This window comes from Neolamprologus brichardi, chromosome 3 (genome assembly GCF_056152115.1).
Source record: "Neolamprologus brichardi isolate AB-2024 chromosome 3, ASM5615211v1, whole genome shotgun sequence".
NCBI classification, from domain to species: Eukaryota; Metazoa; Chordata; class Actinopteri; order Cichliformes; family Cichlidae; genus Neolamprologus; species Neolamprologus brichardi.
Window position 1 is genome coordinate 47,728,076 of NC_142106.1, and position 22,725 is coordinate 47,750,800.

The 22,725-nt window shown below is 37.5% G+C and overlaps 1 protein-coding gene across 3 annotated transcripts in view; it reads right to left on the reverse strand.

Annotated features, from left to right (window-relative positions):
* The window catches only part of pde5ab (phosphodiesterase 5A, cGMP-specific, b), a 111,840-nt gene that overhangs the window by 37,443 nt on the left and 51,672 nt on the right, over positions 1 to 22,725 (reverse strand). For all 3 annotated transcript variants that reach the window (XM_087837767.1, XM_087837766.1, XM_087837765.1), the window contains exons 4-8: positions 19,125 to 19,214; positions 18,338 to 18,409; positions 17,938 to 18,027; positions 17,707 to 17,844; positions 5,364 to 5,446 (exon numbers count right to left, since the gene is read on the reverse strand). In XM_087837767.1, coding sequence (XP_087693893.1) covers positions 5,364 to 5,446; positions 17,707 to 17,844; positions 17,938 to 18,027; positions 18,338 to 18,409; positions 19,125 to 19,214 — 473 coding nt within the window. The remainder of the gene's footprint in view (positions 1 to 5,363; positions 5,447 to 17,706; positions 17,845 to 17,937; positions 18,028 to 18,337; positions 18,410 to 19,124; positions 19,215 to 22,725) is intronic.

The window sequence follows — 22,725 nt, forward strand, 5'->3', positions numbered from 1 at the left end:
GCTGTATATTTTCTTATGTAGATTAGCTTCAAATTGGGTCTACAAACTGCAGTGTTAATACGTTACATAGCATGTTATATTCAGGCTTCATTTGTTTGCTTATATTGCAATGTTACAGTTAGGAATGTTTATGAAATATGCAATAAAAAAAAATACACACATTACTAAATAATATCACAGAATTAAAGAGTTACGTTAAAGTTAAGGAACTACTTTAAAGTTTGGTTAAAGTTTTATCTACGTTCATGTACTGTATATTTACAACACAGCAAATTCAAAAGTGTTAAATGTTTTGGTGTTAGTAGTCTTAGAGTTAATTTTACTCTAAGTAGAGTCACATTCTTTTAATGTAACTCTGAGGTGTAAAATGATAGTAGTTAAAATCGAGTGTTAAAAATGAGTGTTTCTATTTCAAATCTGGAGGTGTTACAATAGAAATATTAACTCTTGACCTCTTAACTCTGAACTCCTAGAGGGGCTATGACACCAATAGAGTAAATTCACAGACTCCGCCCCCAGCACGGCTCCAATCGAAGCTGAAGTGAAGCCGTTTCAGAACATTTTGCTCTACATATTTGAGTTGTTTGCCATGCTTGGTAAGTCATTTTATCAAAGATTGTTTCAATTATTGTTATTAGCTTTTACTTCTGTGGCTCTTTGGAGTTGAGACAAAGCTGTGTGAAAGGCATTAGCCATGTTGCTCGCTGACAGCATAATATTCTGTTTTAGCTAGCTGAAAGGTATTGTTTGCGGGCAAATACCACAGCCTTGAAAAAAAGCTTGCATGTGAATTTTCAGTCAAACCTTTGGTCAAATACACCTAAAACAATGTCTAGAATGTGAAATGTTGGTATAATGGTGCTACTTGAAGCCTGAAAACGATCTCCCATAAAAAAACAAACAAAAAACGAGCAAACAGCAGTAGCAGACGTCCTGACTGGGTTCTACGTTAACATTTAGATCCCTCCAGAGTTTTGTGCACACGGTTTAGGTAAAAATGAAAAAGGTTGAGGTTTTACATTTAGTTCAGTATTACCTGTTGCCTGTGTCCTTGTCTTTTGGGAAAATACTTTACACAAGTAATGGCTCAAAAAGGATTCCTTTCTTTTTTACTGTGCTGCAATTGATTTGTGCCATTAATTAGTGTCAACTAATTTTTATTCAATCTCCACATAGGATATGCTTGCGAAGATGGAATATGGGGGAGAGCAGAAGTGCATTGCAGTTCCACGAAGTGATGAATGAAGGACATGTATATTGTATTTTGTATTTATTGAAATAAGTGATGAGAATGCTGTTATTTGCATTTACCAGCTCACCTATGTCAGACCTTTTGATAAACAAAATTCTAATGAAAGTGAGAACATGTACACTGTTACATCTTTCAGAAAATGTTTTGAAATTGTGGTGCACAGTTCAGAATAAATGTTTTTCAAAAACTATTGCGTCTTTTTAGTAAATGTTTATTTCCAAGAGAAATTTCTAGAAGTTCAGAACAGTAAAATTCCCGCTTTTTTGAATTAATTAGAAGATAACTCTTACGTAGTTAAACTAAAATACTCTTTGAGAGTTAATATATAAACTCTTAACACCTAGTTAGCATTAGTAAGTGTTAAATTATCAACTCCAGACAGATTTGGTGTTTAACACTAAATCAGAGTTAATGTACCAACTCTCCAAAAAGAGTTAAATTAACACTCTCTGGTGTGGACCCATATAGACACTTTAAAAGTGTTGAAATCAAATCTGACAGTGTTAATTTGGACATGCTGGATTTGCTGTGTACCACAATACCTGCATTAATTTTAAGCTCCCTATTGAATCATATTTAGATCTTAATTTATTAAGCTCTTCACTTTTCTGTATTAATATTTTACTTATTGAGTTGGTTTGTTCTGTCATATTGTATTTATTTTCATAAAGCTACATTTTTAATGTTTTTTGGTGGAAAATAGTAATATCCCTACTTTTGTGGTTTCACACCTCTCTTAGCAGCAGAGTGCTGGTGAATTTTATGTACTAAATGACTCAGCACTTGACAATAATGCTCTGTCATTTTGTGTGGGTTTCAACCTTGTGTCTGAGGTACTATGCCTCCTAAATACTTTCACTTTGCAGTAATACTATTTAGAAAGTTGATAGCAGAATATCAAGGAATAGCATCCCGTTATAGTACCACACTCAATTTCAGTGAGCTCTTTACACTTATCCATGGCTGCAAGCTGATACGGCTGCACTTCATGCAGATATATACGAGTTTATTTTCAGAAACTTGTCATTAATTAGAAACTTATCAGAAACTAAAATCCAATTTTATCTCCTTATTAGTATAAAATCTTATTCTCACTTCTCCTATAAATATGCAATCCATCAAACTATAGCATACCTCTTTTTCTTCTTCTTACCCCAGGCAAACCAAACCGACTAATCAAAATCACATAAAGCACTAACATATATGCATAGGTTGATATGGATATGTTGATACACAGAAAATGTAGTGAATGCACACTTAACTGCACACACAAACACACACACACACACACACAAATACAAACATGCAATCCAATTGTATTGCTTAGGATGAGATTAAGATTGAATTTTAGATGCTACATAGCAACTGTGGAGGTCAGGCCGCCCTAGAGAGCAGCATGCCAAAAGACGAGTGAGTGGTAGGGAGTAAAGGGGAAGGATCTTTATCTCATTGTATCTTAAATCAAATCAGTTCTTATTCACCCCTTTTGGCTGCAACCCAAGTCTACAACTGCAGATTCCCAAATCCTTTCCCTTGTACCATGGCCCTCTACTCATCCTGGCTGTAAATACTCAAACCATTTAACCCTGTGTTGGGAACTCAGTCTTCACCTCTTTGTGTTTCCTTTCAAATCATTTCAGTCACAAAGTCACACGCAGGGAAAGACATAAGGAAGTACACAGGGGATGGAGAGCTGGAAATGGAGAGCAGAATGTGGAGCAGAGAGACGCAAAGATGACCCAATGACGCAGAATAACACAAACGAACCATCGGGGAACACAGGTAATGGGAGGGAGGCACAGCTGATCCTAATTACACAGACGAGACAGGGAGAGCACAAAACTGAACACAGAGGAGTCATACATGCATCTACAAAGTAAAACAGGAAGTGTACACTGACGAAACCAAAAACACGAAACTGACCAGGAGCATAAACTATAACCAAAGACCTAGAACATCCAACCCCAAATACATATAGACAGAACCCCCCAAACATAAGATAATAATAATAATAATAATAATAATAATAATAATAATAATAATAATAATAATGAACACAAAATGCTGGGTCAACGACCCAGGACCATGACAGAGATGTCCTGCTATGGATGTGACTACCCCTAATGACTGTTAAATGGTAAATGGACTGGTTGATTCTGTTCATCTGGATGTAGCGTTTTCAGCAGGAGAAACATTTCGCCACTCATCCAAGTGACTTCTTCAGTCTCAGCTGACTGCAGGTTTCCCCAATCTTATCAACAGTATATTTTCACAATGACTGAAACTAGCCCACTAAATGAACAATGGGCTGTGAGGTCAGTTCCTCGATCATTAATATGCAAATTATCATGACCACTGATCAACAACCACTCATCAAACCCCATTGATCAATGATACTAACTGGAAAGTTGCAGGTTAAATGGACTGGTTCTTAAATAGCACTTTTCTACTCTATCTGAACACTCAACACGCTTTACACAACTTGTACATTCACATATTCACACCAAATCGCACAAGCACTTTTTTCTATGCTGTTCCTAAGTGCTTCCCATCTAACATTCCGGTTAGTAGGTGATCTGCTCTACCACCTGAGCTATAGACCAAGCACACAGCTCATGGAAATGGCAGCTGTTTCCACCAATATGACCATGTGCCCTACAACGCCACAAAAACTGCTTAGTAATAATTCAGGGAACACAACAAAGAGCCCTTTCACTAACAGCAACCAAAATCTCCATCATCCACCTGAGTTGTCAGATGTAATAGGAGTGCACATGTATCTCAAAACAATGTTCATACTGGATGCTTTCTGAGAAAGGTTTCAGATGGCCTCCAAGTCAGTAAAAGCGTCCACATCATCATGGTAAATGGGTTGTAACCCAAGATCTGTCAACATTAATCTAAGGACAGTGCAATGAAGCCAAAAGGGCCCAGCTAATGAGGACCAAAAGCTTTGTACTGAAATCCTGCAGTTGAATATCTAGGAATATGGCAGGTGAAGAATTTGGATTACCTTAAAAAGATCCCAACAGGCTGCAAATCAGCTCAGCAAACGTAAGAGTATTGAACCCCTCGTTCTTGTCTACACTATCAATTCAGTGTGACTGAAGGGGCATAATAAGGCTACATTCACACTGCAGGCGAAAGCGCATCAAATCCAACTTTTTTGACCCTATGCGACCCATATCCGATCATGGTGTGACAGTGTGAACGGCACAAATCCGATATTTTCAAATCCGATCTGGGTCACTTTCGTATGTGGTACTGAATCCGATACATATCCGATGTTTTAGAAAGCGACTGCTGTTTGAACGGTCATGTCGCATTAAATCCGTCTTTTACGTCACTGACACAAGACAGATGCTAATTATCAGCGAAGGACAAGCGCCCGATAAGACATCGTGAACGCTTCCTGGCCATCCGGTGAAACTGTTGGGAAGACAACGTGAACATTTTATTTGTACTGTATAATCTGCAGATTCTGACAGAAATCTGCAACTATCCTTTGAAGCACCGCTCCTCTCTAAAACAGCAATAAGGATCATTATTAGGTTATCTACATTATTATGTAAATAACATTATTATAATTTAATAATTTACATTATTATGTAAATAACAAAATAACTTAAAGCAAAAATTGGGAAACGTGAAGTCCGAAGTCTTTACATTAAGGGCCATCAGTCAAACAATACTGTTTGGTCTGGGTCTAAACAGAGCGCGTTGTGTGTGACATCTTATTTTGGGCATGCGGGCCGCTTTGAGCGTTCACACTAGAGCACGTTTGCTGTCTCATTTTATTTGTAGTGTGAACGAGCAGACAAAAAAATCGGATTTGATCAAAAAATCGGAATTGAGCATTAAGACCTGCAGTGTGAACGTAGCCTAAGACTTTCATTACTTCCAAAACATCTCCTTCTACATGAGGATAATAGATCTTTGTGCAAGTGCCCATTATGCAAATGTCATCTAAAGGCCTCTTAGGGAGAGAGAAAGGACAGTTTTCAACATTGCAAAAATACTGATGAAAATAGCTAGAGTATGCCTGAAGGCATAAAGTCATTAACACTCGAATGCCATTTTACTAGGCTTGTGCTGAGGGTGATCCTCTTACCTTTTTGGGGCATCTAGGACTTCACCAGCAAAGTCCTTCACCAGTTCCTCATAATCCATGTGAAAGACGCTGGAGAAAGTGTTCTGCAAAAAGAATGAAAAATAGTTTACTTCTCTGAGATGTCAAAAACATGACTAATTTGGATGGTGGAGTTTGGTGAAGTGTAGGGGATAACAAGAGGTAGAAGTTGCTATTAGAAGCAAGATTATAAAAAAACATTCAGAATTTTGTGTGGTTTAATATAAACATAAACATTTCTATAACTTGCTGCAGGTCTACTGTGTGTTTTCTGGCTATATTGATTTCCTCTTGCCCTTCAGTTAAGCTACTAAAGCAAAACCCAGCATCCAGATGCGTCAAGTTAAACAGAGGTACTGTGCACAGCGCCTAAAACAGGTTTCCTAGCATGAAAAAGGGATGTTGATCTATTACCTATGAAGCCTTGCCAGAATGAGAGTTTATTTTGACATTCCAGTCCTCTTTTCTCCTTTCCCCCCCTTATAGGGACTTGTTTTTCTCAATCTGCACTCCCAACCCTTCACAAAGGATACGTTTTTTTCCTATTTTAAAAAGGTTGGGACAGGATGTTAAAGAAGAATGATCTTTCTTCATTTGGAAAGAATTGCCCCCGTTATTGTACATACTTACACATAGTTTTGCTCTTGGGTAACTGATCTTTTTAGGTGAGTGTAATAAAGCTGTTTTAAACATAAATAGGACCAAATGATGTTATGACATTTATTGGGGTCTTTGGCAAGTGGAATAGTTTATAACAGGATGACACATGATAATGGAATGTTTTCCAGCATGTGGGAACACTGGAATAAATTAGGTTTGTCTTATATTCATTAGAAGCATCATCATGTGAAGGAAAGACGAAGAAATGGATAACTACAGCAGATTATAGATTAAACAGATTAAACATACAAGTCATTAAAGCAATGATAGTGGTGGTTTATGTTGATATAAAAAGCCCTATTTTGTTGTTCAGGTAGGAAAACAATAAGACGGTTGGAAATGGGAAAATCAGAAAATGATAAAAAGAAAGTCTAAAACATTGGCTGGTTTCTACGCACACAAATTCACTCACGCTAATGGCGTAATATGTTTTTAGGAAACAATTTCAGATTTATTTATACTGGGGAGAGCTAAACTATACAGAATAACAACACAGTTATGGTGGTGTGCCAAATGTCAAACCCTATCACATTCATGCACCAAGCCAAACATCCACATGTGCACACTATGAACATCTACTGTGCACATATTTACATGCAAAATGCTAAACACCATGCAAGTGCATGCACTCGAGAGCCCATATATTAGATATAATATATGTATATACACATACAAGCAGACTCTCTCTCTCACACACACACACACACACACACACACACACACACACAATATAGCACTGTGTCTAAAGAGATACCAGGTACTGCAGTAAAATGAAGTGAGCTAATGCAGGCTCACATCTTAAAAAGTTCCATGTTATTGTTGGTACAGTCAGTGTTTAAGAACAGCACTTTCATTTAGTAGACTTCCTACAGGAAAGCTCCTTTCCTAGACAAAATGTTATGTTAAAATCCAAAGACTTGTGTGTCCTGCTTGAAAAAGTACAGATATCTAACACTGACACGTGTATACAGAGGGCTGTCTTGTAGATAAGGTTAGAAGAAGTCTCTTCTCAGAGTAAATGTTTAGTAAGAAAGGAAAGAGGTAAGAGAGAAAGGGGGATTGGTATAAAAGAAAGGGAGACAGCTAGTCTGACAACTTGTGAGGTCAGGAGAGGGACAAAGACACACACACATGCCCAGAATCTATACGTAAACTTAAGCAGTGGTTTGTAAAAGGAGTCACACCTGAGAGAATTGCGGGTGAAGTGGTTTTGACATATTAATCACTTTGAGATACTCTTTAACCCTTCAAATTCAGTTAATCATTGTAAGGTTATAAAGCCATTTCCAAACTATCTGAAGTCCATCTTGATGTATGCTCAATCATCCAGCTAAGTAAATCTCCAAAAGTTGATTCTGTTCATCTGGACGTAGTGTTTTGTGGGAGAAACGTTTCGTCACTCATCCAAGTGACTTCTTCAGTCTCAGCTGACTGCAGGTTTCCCCAAATCTTATAAACAGTACATTTGCATAATAATAATAATGGATTGCATTTCTATAGCGCTTTTTGAAACCCTCAAAGCGCTTTACAGTTCCACTATTCATTCGCTCTCACATTCACACACTGGTGGAGGCTACAGTTGTAGCCACAGCTGCCCTGGGGCAGACTGACAGAAGCAAGGCTGCCATATCACGCCATCGGCCCTTCTGGCCAACACCAGTAGGCAATAGGTGAAGTGTCTTGCCCAAGGACACAACGACCGAGACTGTCCAACTCGGGGCTCGAACCGGCAACCTTCCGATTACAAGAAGAACTGCCAACTCTTGAGCCACGATCGCCACGATGACTGAAACCAGCCACTGAAGGAACATAATCTTAATTATGCTAATTCTCATGACCATTGATCAACAACCACTAACCAAAACCCACTGATCAATGGCCATGAGTACCATTCACAGAGAGTTGGGTAATGGCTGCAATCACAGTCCTGTAGTCTGAAGTCCATCATTTTACACTGTGAAAGATTATTCACAGATAGTTGCCAGTCTTTCAAGGCATCAACATCCCAGCAAAGTCACCCCAAAGTCAGTTGATGCAATGCTCAGAGAAACTGCAAAAAAACAAAAACAGAAGCTGCACCTCAGACTCTACAGGCCTCAGTTAAAATGTTAAAATTTGTGACAGTAGAATTATAAAAACACTGAACAAGAATGGCTTGTTTGGAAGGGCTGCAAGGAGAAACCCTCTGCTTTTCAACCATCAACATGACTGTAGTCTCACCACAGTGAGACCCAAATGACCACAAACTTCAATGAACTGAAGCAATGTTATAGAGAAGATTGGACCAAAATCCCTCCCCACTGATGTGAAAGTTTTACAGAAAATTATTATTTCAAGTTAGCTCAGATTACTGCTGCTAAAAATAGTTCTACAAGCTAGTGAATCTTAGGTTAGTTTTTCACTGCTTTTGTAGCAGAAATCCAGAATCTGGTAAGTAAAAGATTATATTTTTATTATGTTCTGGTATGCAAAGCCTTAAAAATTGCAAGAGAACATATTGTATGAGGTCTCAAACAAAGTGAGGGTTTGGGACCTATTGGGTAATCTCTCCCTCTGTGCAAAGTAATTTTATTATACTCCTCATAGTAAAGTCCAAGGTAGACATAGCTTTACACTATTTTCTATACAATGGTTATTCTGAAATCGTTATGACAGCTGCTTTCTTTATCTGGATAACATTCAGAACAAATCATCTTAATTGGGCTAACTGGGTTACAATAAATACCAGACAAAGTTAAGCACCAGTGTTTTGTAACCTAATGCAAACCATTTCAACATTCCTAAGCCAGTTAAATCAGGCCTAAACACAAACATTAAACAGTGAACTGACTGTGCAGTTGATGCTTTACAAAACCAATATGTAGAAAAACTCAACATTCAGTACAGTTATCCACCAGCCAGATGGAAAGAAATATAAAACTGATCTGTTGATGTTGGGACTGGCAATGAGATTGGAATTGCACTGCTTAGCCAAGTGCAGTGATGTAGGTAAGTGAAGATAAATGAATGCTGAAATCTATTTCCTGAAAAATATCTCTAATGAGAAATATAAGACATTGTACATGCTCGGATCATTCCTGAAAAATAAACCCAACCCAGCGGTCCACCCAACACATCTGGTGCTCCGTCATCCACTTACCTATATATAAAAGCATATACATATCACAGATATCAACAAGACAATATATTCTGACATTATGGTGACAGGTCATAAGAAGAGCACATGAGAGTATCCATCATGTTGTGGCTGTTTAAAGGTTGCATTGGTACTGCCTTGACTTGAGTGTTTTAAAGTATTAATGGTTTCAGTTTTATCTAGATTTAGGCATGCACATAATGTTTATGCATTAGTACATACTGTTAAAAAGCTGTTATATTACTAAGTAAGTATTTACACATAAATGAAAAAAATATTGCAATTAATTAAATATTTAATAAAATAACTAGATCTTGTAATAGTTCGAATGTTGTGCCTAAATGTGGTTTATATTATTTTATATTATTTTTTAGCCTGTAGCTGATAATATGTATTTTTATAGAGTGAACATATCATAGATTACTACCAGGTATATTTAATGATGGAAAAGCTATTCTGATGAGCCTTACGTTTGCTGGACAACGTTAAGCCCCAAAAGATTATTTGTTCAACAACAAAATTAGATCATTTTATTTTCTCCTCTCTAAATCACCCTGAATCACAGCTTTCCTACCAAAGAATTCCTCCTTGTGGTTCCTGTAGTAACATCTCTTTCTGGCATAATCTTTGTTGCTGTCCACTCACTCACTGCATCAACCTACAGTGGCACTAGGGAAAAAAGTGGTTGGAACATGTGCAACATGACCAAAATTATTGCAACCACGTGCAATGAACTTGATTCCTTATTTCAAAGGAAACAAAGCTTTGTTTTTAAGACAGAGAACCAGGTCTCTGAGTACTTCCAGTCAGTTGCTGTCTTCATAGCAACTTTGGTGCATAATGATGGTAGAAAGGAGGAGTCAGTCTGGAATCAATTTCTGATTCAGTCCTGTCAAGTAACCAATTATATGGTGATGAACTGTGATTGCAAATCTGCTGCTGTCTTCCGGAGGAAGAAATTAGTGGCACAGTCTACAGTCTGGACATGGACATTTTATTTATATTTCATTGCACTCAAAGATAAGAGTGCAATGATAAAGCTGAAAACTGTATCCAGGCAGAAACATCTGCATTATGCTGATAACAAAACCTCGGCGCTTTGCAAGCACCTCCACACACCTCATGCTAACGCTAAGCTAGCCAAGAACCCAGAGTGATAAAACTGAGTGAATGCCAACCACAGCCCAGCAGCCAGACCTGGACTTTCAACAGGTAACAAAAAATAGTCATTAGCAGTCAGGCTGGAGCCTCTGTTTCTACCTGTTTTTGTTTGTAACATAGAATCATTGTGGTGATCACTTTAAAGTCTCTTTGTGCTGTTTTTTATTTTTGCTTTGTGCTGTTGGCTTTGTGTTCATACATAAATACTAAGAGAAAGACTATTTGTGTGTCCTCATTAGCATAGAGATTTTTGTTGGTGCCTAGAACCGTAGCCTACAGGTATATAGCGTTAGATGGTAATTATGAGACAACTGAACCAAAGTGATATCGTAATGGATTTTGAATTTTTATCAATTTTCCATCCTTAGTTGAAACTCCCTTTCTTACCTCAGGTTGAGAGCACTTCTTTTCTGCAATTGTTTTTAAATTTACTAGAGTAAGGTGATATTAGATCTGCTCTTTAGGAATGCACCTGGCCAGTACATAAAGAAGCTGGATAATGTCTATTCAATTCACTTTTATTTACACAGTGCCAAATCACAACAACAGTCGCTTCAAGGCACTTTATATTGTAAGTTAAAGACCCAACAATAATATATACAGAGAAATACCCAACAGTCATATAGCCCCCTATGAGCAAGCACTTTGGCGACAGTGGGAAGGAAAAACTCCCTTTTAATAGGAAGAAACCTCCAGCAGAACCAGGCTAAGGGAGGGGCGGTCATCTGCTGGTTGGAGTGAGAGAAGGAATGAAATAAAAGACGGAATAAAAGACATGCTGTCGAAGAGAGCCAGAGATTAATAAGAACTATAATTGTGCTTTATGTTTTATTACTGACTGTCAAAATCATGTACATCATTGTTATGCTGCTGCTAAGCTGTCATCTCTGCTTCCAGACTTGCCTATTAGTTATTTTTGTAAATGGTCATTCTTATCTGTGTGTTTATATGTGTACAAAACCGAAAACAGTACTACCTACACTCTCACAATACAGAACTGAATTAGGAGAAAACACTTTTAAATATGCTACCTCTTTTTCCTGGAATAATAAACAGAAGGATCTGAAATTTTCAATCAGAACAGTTCTCTTGGTCAGTGTGACTGCTCTTCCAAGCCAGAAACTATCCTTCCACCAACGTCTGTGGTGGGAACTCTTACTTGGGAAACTGAGTGCCAAATAAGAAGTGATTAGCTCTCCAAACCACATCCTGGAAATGGACCACCTGGCCATCCTATTCTGCTTGCAAGAAGGAGAACACCACCTCTGTCGCTGCCATCATCAATGTAGAATCACACAGGCGGCTCTCCTCTGTACATACAACAAAACAAATGCCTGGACGATTAGCACCGGCTTGCTGCTCATGTCTACCGTCCTGGTCAGAAGGTGTTTATTGGGTAACCACAGTCAATTATGTGCTTAGTCCAGAAAACAATCTCGGAGTTTTGTAGGCCCTTTTGAAGTTAATTCATAGATTAATCCAGTGACTGTCCATTTAAAACTTCCTAGACACATAAAGATCCACACCTTTTTCCATGTGTCTTAGCTAAAGGCAGTGCTCTCTTTTCAAACACCGGTAACGCATTGACAGGTCGCCATTCATCCTTCGTAAATATTCCTGTGACTAAAGCTTCTGTGACTTCTTGTATAGACAATCCCACTGTGCCTGCCCAGTCACTGAAACCCCTGTAGTTTAATACTGTGTGTTTTGCTCAGCTGCCAGCCTGCCTGCTTCCTCATGCTCATTGCTCCAAGTTTTCTTGTGTTATCTTTGGATTATCTTCCAGCCCTAGGGTCTCATTCTGTGCTGCGCATTGGCAGGGACGATGGTGGCAATGTGATTACCACATATATTTGACTGATATATACTAATATATCTATTAAAACCTTTAATTATACATTAAAAATACAGACATAAAGATGAATATCATGCACCAAAGGCCATTTTCTACTCATCAGAACCCTGTGCCATCTTAGTTAAGTAGCATAGTCATGTAATATTAACTCTAATTTTTATTTTAAATAACTATTACTCATAAAAGCATAGCTACAAATTAACAAGTTACACTGATGTAGTGATTTTTGATATTACAGTATAGGTCACTGCTTGCATATGTACTGTGACATCAATGCATCTCTTTAGAGTTGCACTTGAGGTGCATTCAGCTTGCTCCTCACTTTCTAACAATAGGTGTCATTGCTCAAAAAAAACAAATTACCACTTGACTGCTGGACAGAAATAAAAGTTGAAAAAGGAAACAAACTAACGAAAAAATATCAAAACTTCTAATTTTCTCCAAAGTTTGCACCACTATGATTAAAAAATGAATTAAAAAAATTATTCCACTGCCTATGTTTTGCCTTACTAAAAACTGAATGGTCTTGTTCAAGACAGAGGAATGGGAACACTAACAAACCACTGTTTAATGCAGTGTTTCATTCAACAGTGGAATCTTTCCCTGGAGCACCTGCTTTGTAAAAGTTTCTTCCATCTCCCAAAATATCTCTTGTTCATTCCCCACTGTACTAATGTTAACATAAAGCACCTTACATAAGGCCTATATAAGCTACCTGAAGTGTCTGTCAGTAGTGTTAGCTTTGAAAATTTCTGACCATACAAGGAGCTCCATGATAGTTTTAAAAAAGGTGATAAAAATAGCATGTAGGGTGTAACATGATGTTTTGGAAGCAATACCACATCTCTAATCTTCTCAATGAATTACTGCTCTTGGATAGGTCAAGCAAAAGGACAGAGGGCCTGTTCAAATAGACACAATATGAAAAGAGAGTATCCATTGCACTTCTTGAGGACAGCTTGCCTGAAAACATACACAAACAAGAAAAATAAACAAGAAGCACTCAGTGAGTGCAAACCTCCACCAAGGCTGCTCACAGCAGCTTTTACCTTTAACAAAATAGTATTGTATTCTGTATATAATGATTTTGTTTTATTTTTTAATATGTATCTTTAAAAGTTTGTAGTGCAGTAAAATAGCACATTTTGGGGTCAACCTCAAAGAAAGGCAGATGTCAGATATTTGGTCAAAGTTGACATGATACTTATGATGTGATATTTAACGTCGCCATATATCTGTATCATTTCCTAAATGTTACCAATACAAACAAAGGCATTTTAAGCATAGTTCTACATGTAATATATTTTATGAAAGGAATAACATGATATGACATGATATTTGAAATCCTTAATTATTTATTTATATATTTAGATATATATATATCTTTATGGTACTTCCTATATGTTGACAATACACACCACAGTTGTAAGAATCATAGTTTGTTTTAGGGCTCTTTGTTAATTTTTGACCAATAAAAGGTTTAGTTGACCTTAAAGACCTTGGTTGATGCAAGGCCAGTTTTAATGAATTGCTATAATGAACACACTGTAGAACCATACAAAGTTTTACCCAAACTCATCCAAAACTTTTAGAGCGATTCTGTTTACAGACAGAACGATGATTTGCATGCACGCATTACTAAAAACATGTTGGTGGATGTAAAATAACCACAAAGATGGCCGCAAAGATGATGACTAGAGCCTAAAACTACATATAAAAGAAATTTTAAAGGTGCTAAACAAGAATTAGCATTTTCTTTGAGGTTGACAGTGATAATTTGTGACATGGATAGACACAATATGTTAAGGTTGCTAACTGCAACCCTTTTTTCATTTGTGTAAACCAGCCAAGTAAATATCCAAAAAGTAAATATGCATGGTGCCCCTAAAGGTGTGCCAATAATCCCCTTAGAAATAGTCTCAAAGTAGGGGTGGGCGATATAAACGATATACGATAAAAACGATATAAATTTGGCCAACGATAGAGATTTTGACTATATCGCTCTATCGCGATAGCACATGTTGATGATGTCATCAAGCTGCGCCTGTTTTGGTCGAAAGCATCACAGCGGCTACAACCACTATCATCTGCAAATTATGCCGAGAGTCATAGCAAAGAGATGAAGCACTTTTGAAATATGGGGAAAGCCAAAAACTGTGCTTCCTCCACTTAACGTAACATTGATTCATTAATGTTGAATTCTCTCGCAGCTGCTCTATTCCCGTGTTGTTGCAGTATATTAATAACTAACCTCGTATTGTGGATGAATGATCTCAGTTGTTCTCCTGACTGAAGTTTGGCCGTGTATAGCATCCTGATATGCGATTGCATTTGTCCCTAACCACCAGAATCCGTCACGTTAACTTTTATCGAGTGGAAAAAAAGTTAGTGTTCATCCTCCAGCTTCACTGTGCTAATGTTATGCTAACATAGCTGTGTCGCTAGCAGTCACGTAGCACAACATTATATACCAGATAGTCCAACTTCAGTAACCCTGCAAATGCCACTGCTGTTTAGTTTTCTGTATTCATTTATGTTGGAAGTGGTAGCAGAGCTGTACGTTTTAATTAGCTTCAAAAATCTCAATCAGAACATGGTATGAAATGTTTAGGTGGAAACTAGCGAGCTAACTTCCTGTTAACTTCTAACTCTGTTAAATTTAATACATTCTGTTTTCATGGATGTTAAACTTAATTGTTACACCCGATAAAGCAGCAATGCTGATGATTTAATTAAAGATGAAAGAATTTAGACCGTTTTTAACTCTTAGTGTTCGTTTGACTTTGGGACCTGAAGGTCAGTAAGCACAACCAGAATTCATACATAAGGCACACTCTTGATTTTTGAGAAAATTAAAGGATTTTAAGTGTGCCTTATAGTGTGGAAAATACGTTATACAGAAGAAAAGAATATATTGTGATATATATCGTTACCGCACGTGCTTCAAATTATATCGCGATATGAATTTTAGGCCATATCGCCCAGCCCTATCTCAAAGCTTGACTTAGCAACACTTCAGGTAATCAGGCATTTGTTACACCAGGTGGATATCTTTTGTTGAAGAAAAGGTAAGGGAATAAGGTGAAAAAATAAAACCGTCACCACACTACAAAGTAGTGCACAGACAAAATCCTGAAGAAAGGCACCAAACTGTCTAAAGATCACAAAAAAATGTAAAGTAACTAATAATCCCAGGTCATGGAAGGTAATAAGAGATATTTCTAACACCAGAATGATCACAAGGAGCCAAAAAAAACAAAACAATGGAGAATGCAGTGCAACAGATTTCCATTTGAAAGCTTGACACTGTGAGTCTTTAAAACAAGGAAGTCAAAATAGCCAATTTTGAAATCTAACTATTTTGAAACAGCTATTTAGTACCAGATATATCTTTAAAAAGATATAAAATATATAAAATATGATTTGTCCTTCTTAAAATCTACTCTGACATGCTGCTTGCTGGAATTAACAATTAAAACAGAATTAGCGCTGTGCCATATCATACCATTCACGGTAATTACCGGTATAATGTTGGGCAACAATAAGAAAATGAAATATCGTGATAGAATGTGGGTAAAACGCACATGCACAATGCCTTTGTTTTCATACGCACATGGCAGAAAAAGCACGTCGGCGACGGAGAATGAGAAGGGTGAAAGCGGATTGTTGAATGAAACAGATGAACCAGAACTGGTTTGTAAAAATGCTGCAACTTCAGTGGTGTGGGACTGGGTTAGCTTTCGTCCGTCAGATACACAACAAAGCACTATTTTTGGTAGAGCATGCCAGCGGGGCGTCATTATTTCCGTGCTGTTTGGAAAATACGGCACACTTAAAATCGATCCTTTGATTTTTCTGAAAATCGACAGTGCCCCTTATAATCCTGTGTGCCTTATGTATGAATTGTGGTTGTGTTTACTGACCTCTAAATTATTTTATGTACACGGCGCTCGAAAATCTGTCAAATGTTTCAGTACAACTTTGCTAAGCTTCAACATAATATTACCGTATTGTGTGTATAACCTCTTTTTAAGTTTTGTGGATATTATACATGGTTATGCTGAGGATATGTCGGCCAATTTCCACTGGAAATGCCTTTGGTTAAACTGTCAGCAAGGAATTTGCACTGTTACATTTTTATATAACTTTAATGCACTTAAAAAACAGCTGCTTGTTTAAGTGGTTTTTTTGCACTAATACAGTTGTGGAGTTGTAAAGTATTTTGTCTAGTGTCAATTATATCGTCAGTTATATCGTTATCGCAAATTTCCAAATGTATATCGTGATAAATATTTTTGGTCATATTGCCCTGCTCTAAATAGAATCACACTTTGCTGTTGTAAATCCTTGTTTTATAACCTTAACTTGTTTTGTCATCTACAGTTAGACACAAAGCAGAACTGAAAATGTCCCGTTATTTTAAGGAATATAGCAAACAACAAGGTAAGTTTACAATGTGTTTGTACTTGATAGTAAAGCTTATTATTTATTTAATATCTCACTATACTGTAAGTGTATTCTTCCTCCAAATCGCTTCTCTTCACTTTCCTGTTTGGTGCATTTGTCATTTTTTAATTTTGACTTTATTCTCTGGAGGCTGTGTACTGTAGTTTAATGTTTGCACAGAGCGTCACTAAGAAATGTTCACTTGGTCTTTCTTTGTGCCACTAAATCATTCATGAAATTTTTCCTGCCTTATCAGATTGTATTTTTTCTCTGACAGTAAATATGGGACATGTACTAAATTGTTTTCTAATTACCATGAAACACACTTTTTATTGCACTAAGTTTATATCATAAGCATAAGCATAAGTATAAGCATTCTGAAGCATCAGTTCAATGTATGTCTATTTTAACTACACATAAATCCAGAAGGCAAGGGCAAAAAAAAAGTCAGAAAGCAGCAAGTTTTACATGTTGATAAATCTATCATTAAACACTATGCCACTTTATGTGGCAGTTTTGCTGTCTCTTCTTTTTTGAAATCTCTGTGATCTAGTAACTGACACTAGAAAGATTCAAATCACTCAAACCAATAGCTCAAGTTTTAAAGTCTAACTACAATAGGATTTTTAAAACCAATTAAAAAATCCAATATTCCAATATATCATCTGATATTTCTTCTTTGTCAGACACGCACAGCCAATATATTTGCCAGAATCTATCACACACAAAATGTCCAGTTATAATAAAAAATGTAACCAACTAAAATAATTTGCACATATTATATATGACCTGTCTACAAGACATCAATCATGTCTTCTAATGAAACACATGAACTCATTGAGGTGCTGCTTTTTTGTAACCTCACTTTAAATTACATCAAATCAAAATCTTCCTGCCCTGGGCTCTTAATGCGCTGCATTCAAACAACCATTATCGTACAAATCAAACATCCATTTAGCCAGTAAATCATATCACCTCAGTTTGCATTCTTTGAAAATAGATTTTGCACACCAAGTACAGAAACATTAGCATGTTGCGAGCATGTGTGTTAGTGTGTGTGTGCTGACCATTGCATCCTCGTCAGCGATGAAGACGGTACAAGCCTGGGCCTGCATGAAGGACAGGATGGTTCCTGCAATCTTTCTCAGTAAAACCTCCAGACACTGCTGCTCCTCAAAGATCAGACTGGCCAGGTCCAGCAACACCTACAAACACATACACACACATAAACATCATTTATGGATCTGAGCGTGACTGTATGTTCACGCTAACCTTCAGAAAAACACATTCGCACCCACCTGATTGCGTCTGTTTTCCAGCTGCGACGTCTCGTACAGCTGTGCGTTGTGTAGTACAATGCCTGAAAACGCCAAATAAGCTGAGAAGTCCTGTTGGAAAGAAACAGAGCAACATCTGAGTACCAGAAAGAGAGGAAAAATAAAGGGAAAAATGTACGCAAAAAGATAAATTAGCAAATTAGAGAGCAAAGAGAGGATGACATGAGCAGGGAAATATGGAGAAAGAAGGATTTTATTAAAGGATGGCTTCTTAAAATCTGATCCGCAGCTATATTTTAACAGATATAAGTCATATTGTCCAACACAAGTACAAAGTAACACACTTTGATGATGTCTTGCTGAAAATTCAAATGTTTTTAAATTGAAAAAAGTGTTATTTTAGGTGGAACTATGATGTAACCTTTTCATCCTGCTCAGTGAAGGCTCCACCGTCCCCGCATTTCTTGTTTATAGCCTGAGCCACTCCAACTACCTGCGATAAATTAAATGAAAATGTTAAGTGAAAACCAGCAAATCTTAGCAAAACAACATATTAAACTAGTATTGCAATAAGAAGGGAAACATCATCAGTCTGAATGTGCACTGATGTGAGCATACTTCATTCATATTACATTTAAATTATCTGCTAATTAATGTTATTAAAAGTTATACTAACAGGAAAACTGAAAGTTTGGTTTGGATAAGACATATCAAGGTTCTTTTTAAATGGAGAATGGGGGCACAAATCTATGTAATGTTTTAATGGCTGCAGAGGCTCACACAACTGCAAATCACGAGTCATGTCATAATGCATGAATTATCTTTAGCTTCTCTCAAAGATCTCTTGATGCATGCTCAATCATCGTCCAGATGCATGCCCAGTAAGGGGCTTCTCTAAAAGAATTAAAAAGAATTAAAAAGAATAAAAGAATGTGCCTTTTAAAAGAATAAGTACAGTAAACTCTGCCAAACTGCTAAGCTGTGTGTGGAGAGTCTTATTGCTAGTACCCTGGAGGAAAAAACAGAAAAGGCTGTCAAAAAAGAAACGCTTTCTCAAGCAGATAATTCGAGATCTCAGATTTGATTGCTGTAATAGCCAGCACATACTGGACAAGAAGCTCCACTAGAATTTAAACATCTTATCTATGTAAAGGTAAAGTAAGGTTTAAAACAAACCATAACAAATCATATTGGTCATGGCATCTCACCTCGTCTCTGTGGTTCTTGATAGGCAGACAAAGGATACTTTGGGTTTTGTAACCTGTGATATGGTCGACCTCAGCGTTAAACCTGGGGTCCTGGGGGAACAAGAACATGCATATAACCCTTTTCAAAGAGCTGCTATCAAACATTTTGATACTTATATTAGCTTTCAATAGACACTGTTGTGGTTTTTTGTGCTGTAGCTTTTGAATGAAAATGCAAAAGCAATATTGTGAGCCTAACCCTGTGAGCCAAAAGCTTTATGCTTCAAACATCTCTGAATGCTCAGCTTTTTGTGTTTTTGTAGTGTATCAAAGTACAAGCTGTACAACAAACAAGCGTGAGGCACTCCCATCTGTTGAACAACCAGTTCAGTGACCTGTACTCACCACAATTGGGTGTCCAATTTGCATAAAGAAGCAGATACTCTGTAGTAGCTGAACACCTGCAGCTACAATCATTATGCAAACAAATGCCTCGCTTTTCTCCAAAACAAACACCTCACGTGCATTAGTACTCTTATTGTTTGGGATCAGTGACAAAGAGGCTAACAAGATCATACTAGGACCGGCGGATGGAGACATGTTTTGTTTAAAGAACTATTCCCCTGTTTGCAGCTCTGCCACCCACCAGCTGACCTTTAAACACTCGGTTTCTGTGTCCATTTCTATGATTCTCTAGACCCAAGAGATTTGTGTGTTGACAAAAACATGCATACAAGAGGAGTCCTACACTGACTTCACAGTTACACTCTTAACACAGCAAGTAATGGATTATATGACTGGCTCAGCCCTCAGTGGTGTACACACCGCCGTGTGTTAATACTATGAAAACAATACAGGCACACAGTGCATCATGCAAACAATGTACAATCTGTAGTAGCTTCATGTCCAGTGCTGCAATACAAAGTATAATCCGGTCGTTAAGTCTGACATCACTAGCCGTGTCTGGGCCTAAACTCCGCTGCAGGTCCATATATCAAACGATCACTATGGCATTACTGAGAGTTGAAAAACTGTCTAAAGTCTTTCATCTTTAATAAAATGATCAGCGTTCTGCTCTACCAGGTGTAACAATTGAGTTTAACATCCAGGCATCCATGAAAACAGAATTTATGACATTTAACGGAGTTAGAAGTTAGCAGGAAGTTAGCTCGCTAGCTTCTATCTAAATACAATATAGCATGTCCTGACTGCGGGGTTTTGGAAACAAATTAAAACGTACAGCTCTGTTATCACTTCCAACATAAATGAAGACAGAAAACTAAATAGCAGTGACGTTTATAGGGTTACTGAAGTTTGGCTAGCTGGTATATAATCATGTGCTATGTGACTGCTAGCGACACAGCTATGTTAGCATAATATAAACGAGCTAACTTTTTTTCCACTCAATAAAAGTTAACGTGAGTGTTCTCGGTGGTCAGGAACAAATGTAATCGCATGGCAGGATGCTGTAAAAGGACCAAACTTCAACCAGGAGAACAACTGAGATAATCCATCCACAATACGAGGTTAGTCATTCATATACTGCTGCATGGGCTGGGCTGTAGCTACATCCTAAGGTTTTAAAAACTGAGCTTAAATAAATGATTAGCGGTAATAAAAGCCGAGGGAGGTCAACAGTGATCACTGACTGTTTTAGGAGCTTTTTGAGATTAAATAGAAGAAAATACAAAACATTAAACATGTTAACAACACAAACTCCCGGATAGGGAGCGCCAGAGCACTTTGGTCTCAGACTGCATTCTCTAAAGGTAGAATGGGAGGCAGAGCTGTCAGATATCAGGACCCTCCCAGTTTGGGTTCTGGAGACAAACACCTCTATTTTTAGGATTTCTTTTACCCTTCTTCTACTTTTTTACTACCCATGTGTTTTATATACAACTACTGCATGCCCTCAACTTTTGCCTTTTCTCTCCCATAGTTTGTGTTTAGTCCTTATCTCTGTATACGCTCCTTTTTTCTCATCTCTCTTCACTTCACCGCTGCTCCTCCCTTCAACTGATTTTACCAGGGATCTCTTTGTGTTAAGAGGGGGATACTAATATGGAAGAATTCGTTAAATTTCTGCTGCTTTCTCTATAACATTGTAGGCTTTACCTTACAATATAAAGCACCTAGAGGTGACTGTTGTGAATTAGTGCTATATAAATAAAACAATAAAAAAAGTTAAAAAAATTGAATTAAATAGTATTACAGGTTGTATTGCTTTTTGTCAGCATGTGTTTGAGCTGTTCAGTAGTTTTTTTTTGAAAGAATTATCACCTCAAAACTCAATCTGTTGCTTTAATTTTCTCAGAAATCCTTAATTTCAGTATAAATTATATGACTCGTTTTCTACACAGTGAAAGGCCATTCAGTGAGACAGCACTTTGGCAAACATTTGGTTCCATTCCTGAAAAGGTGCTCCCAGTTTAATTCAGCAATCCAGCACACAGCACTAATACACACACACACACACACACACAAGCTCCTTTGTAAATTGGTTTGGTCCAGGCTATTTCAAAAACACATTATTTAGTCCAGTCCACAGAGAGCTGTATTAATATAAACGGACAGAGGTGGAGCTGTTTTGGCCTGTCCTGCTGAAATCAATGTAATCCTGTGCAGAGTAATGGGAAGTTAAAGATCCAATCAGAGGGTTGGGGAGTCCCTCAGATGATGTCGATAGACTTCCTGGAAGCAGTACGAGGTTCTGCATCAGCACACAGGCATGTGTGTTCACACACACACACACACAGCTTGCCACATCTACACTGAGTGTCAGACTAACACACTGCATTTACCAACACAGCTGCAGTTGTGGCAGGGAGGCGATGCATACACAAACATTACCATTATTATATTTGAACACAAATAAGAGGAACTATAAAGCAAATAAGGTCAGCCATAGAAGCACAAATTAAATCTGACCTGGAAAAAAAATCTCATATGTGCACTTTTTTTTTACATTTCATGACACAAATCCATGCAGGCATTAATTATACACAATTATAATTTCTTCTGGGATTAATAAAGAACTCTGATTCTGATTCACACACAGACACATTCAAAAACACTTGAACCCCCAAGTGCACACTTAGCAGGTACACCCACACACACTCACACACACACGCACATCCCATAAGTCATTCTTGATCTGTTCCTCTCTCTCTCTTTCTCTTCCAGCTCCATAATCATCATCTTGTGGTTGGCAGGCAACCAGATGACAGTGCTATCAAAGGAGGATGGTACCCAGCAGGAAATCTTTTTTGCACACACAGAATCACACCACACCAGTCCATCTTATTTGCTGCTGTGCATGTTTTGATTTACAGTGTCATGCAAAAAGTCTCGAGCTTCCCTTCATTTCTTTATTTTGCTTCAAGGCTACCAGACCATTTTGTAATTTTTAAAGTGGTCTTGGGCAGCAGTATTCCAGGCTTTTGGAAGGTCTTTCAAAGGGTTTATTTGGGCATTGGTGGATTTTTTTTTTTTTTACTCTAGTCCTTGTACCGGACTATTTTCAGAGGAATGGTTCTATATTTATTGAGACACTTAACAGAGACTATTAATTAAGCCTGTCACAAAAACACATAACACATTTATTCCAATTTCTTTAGCTGAA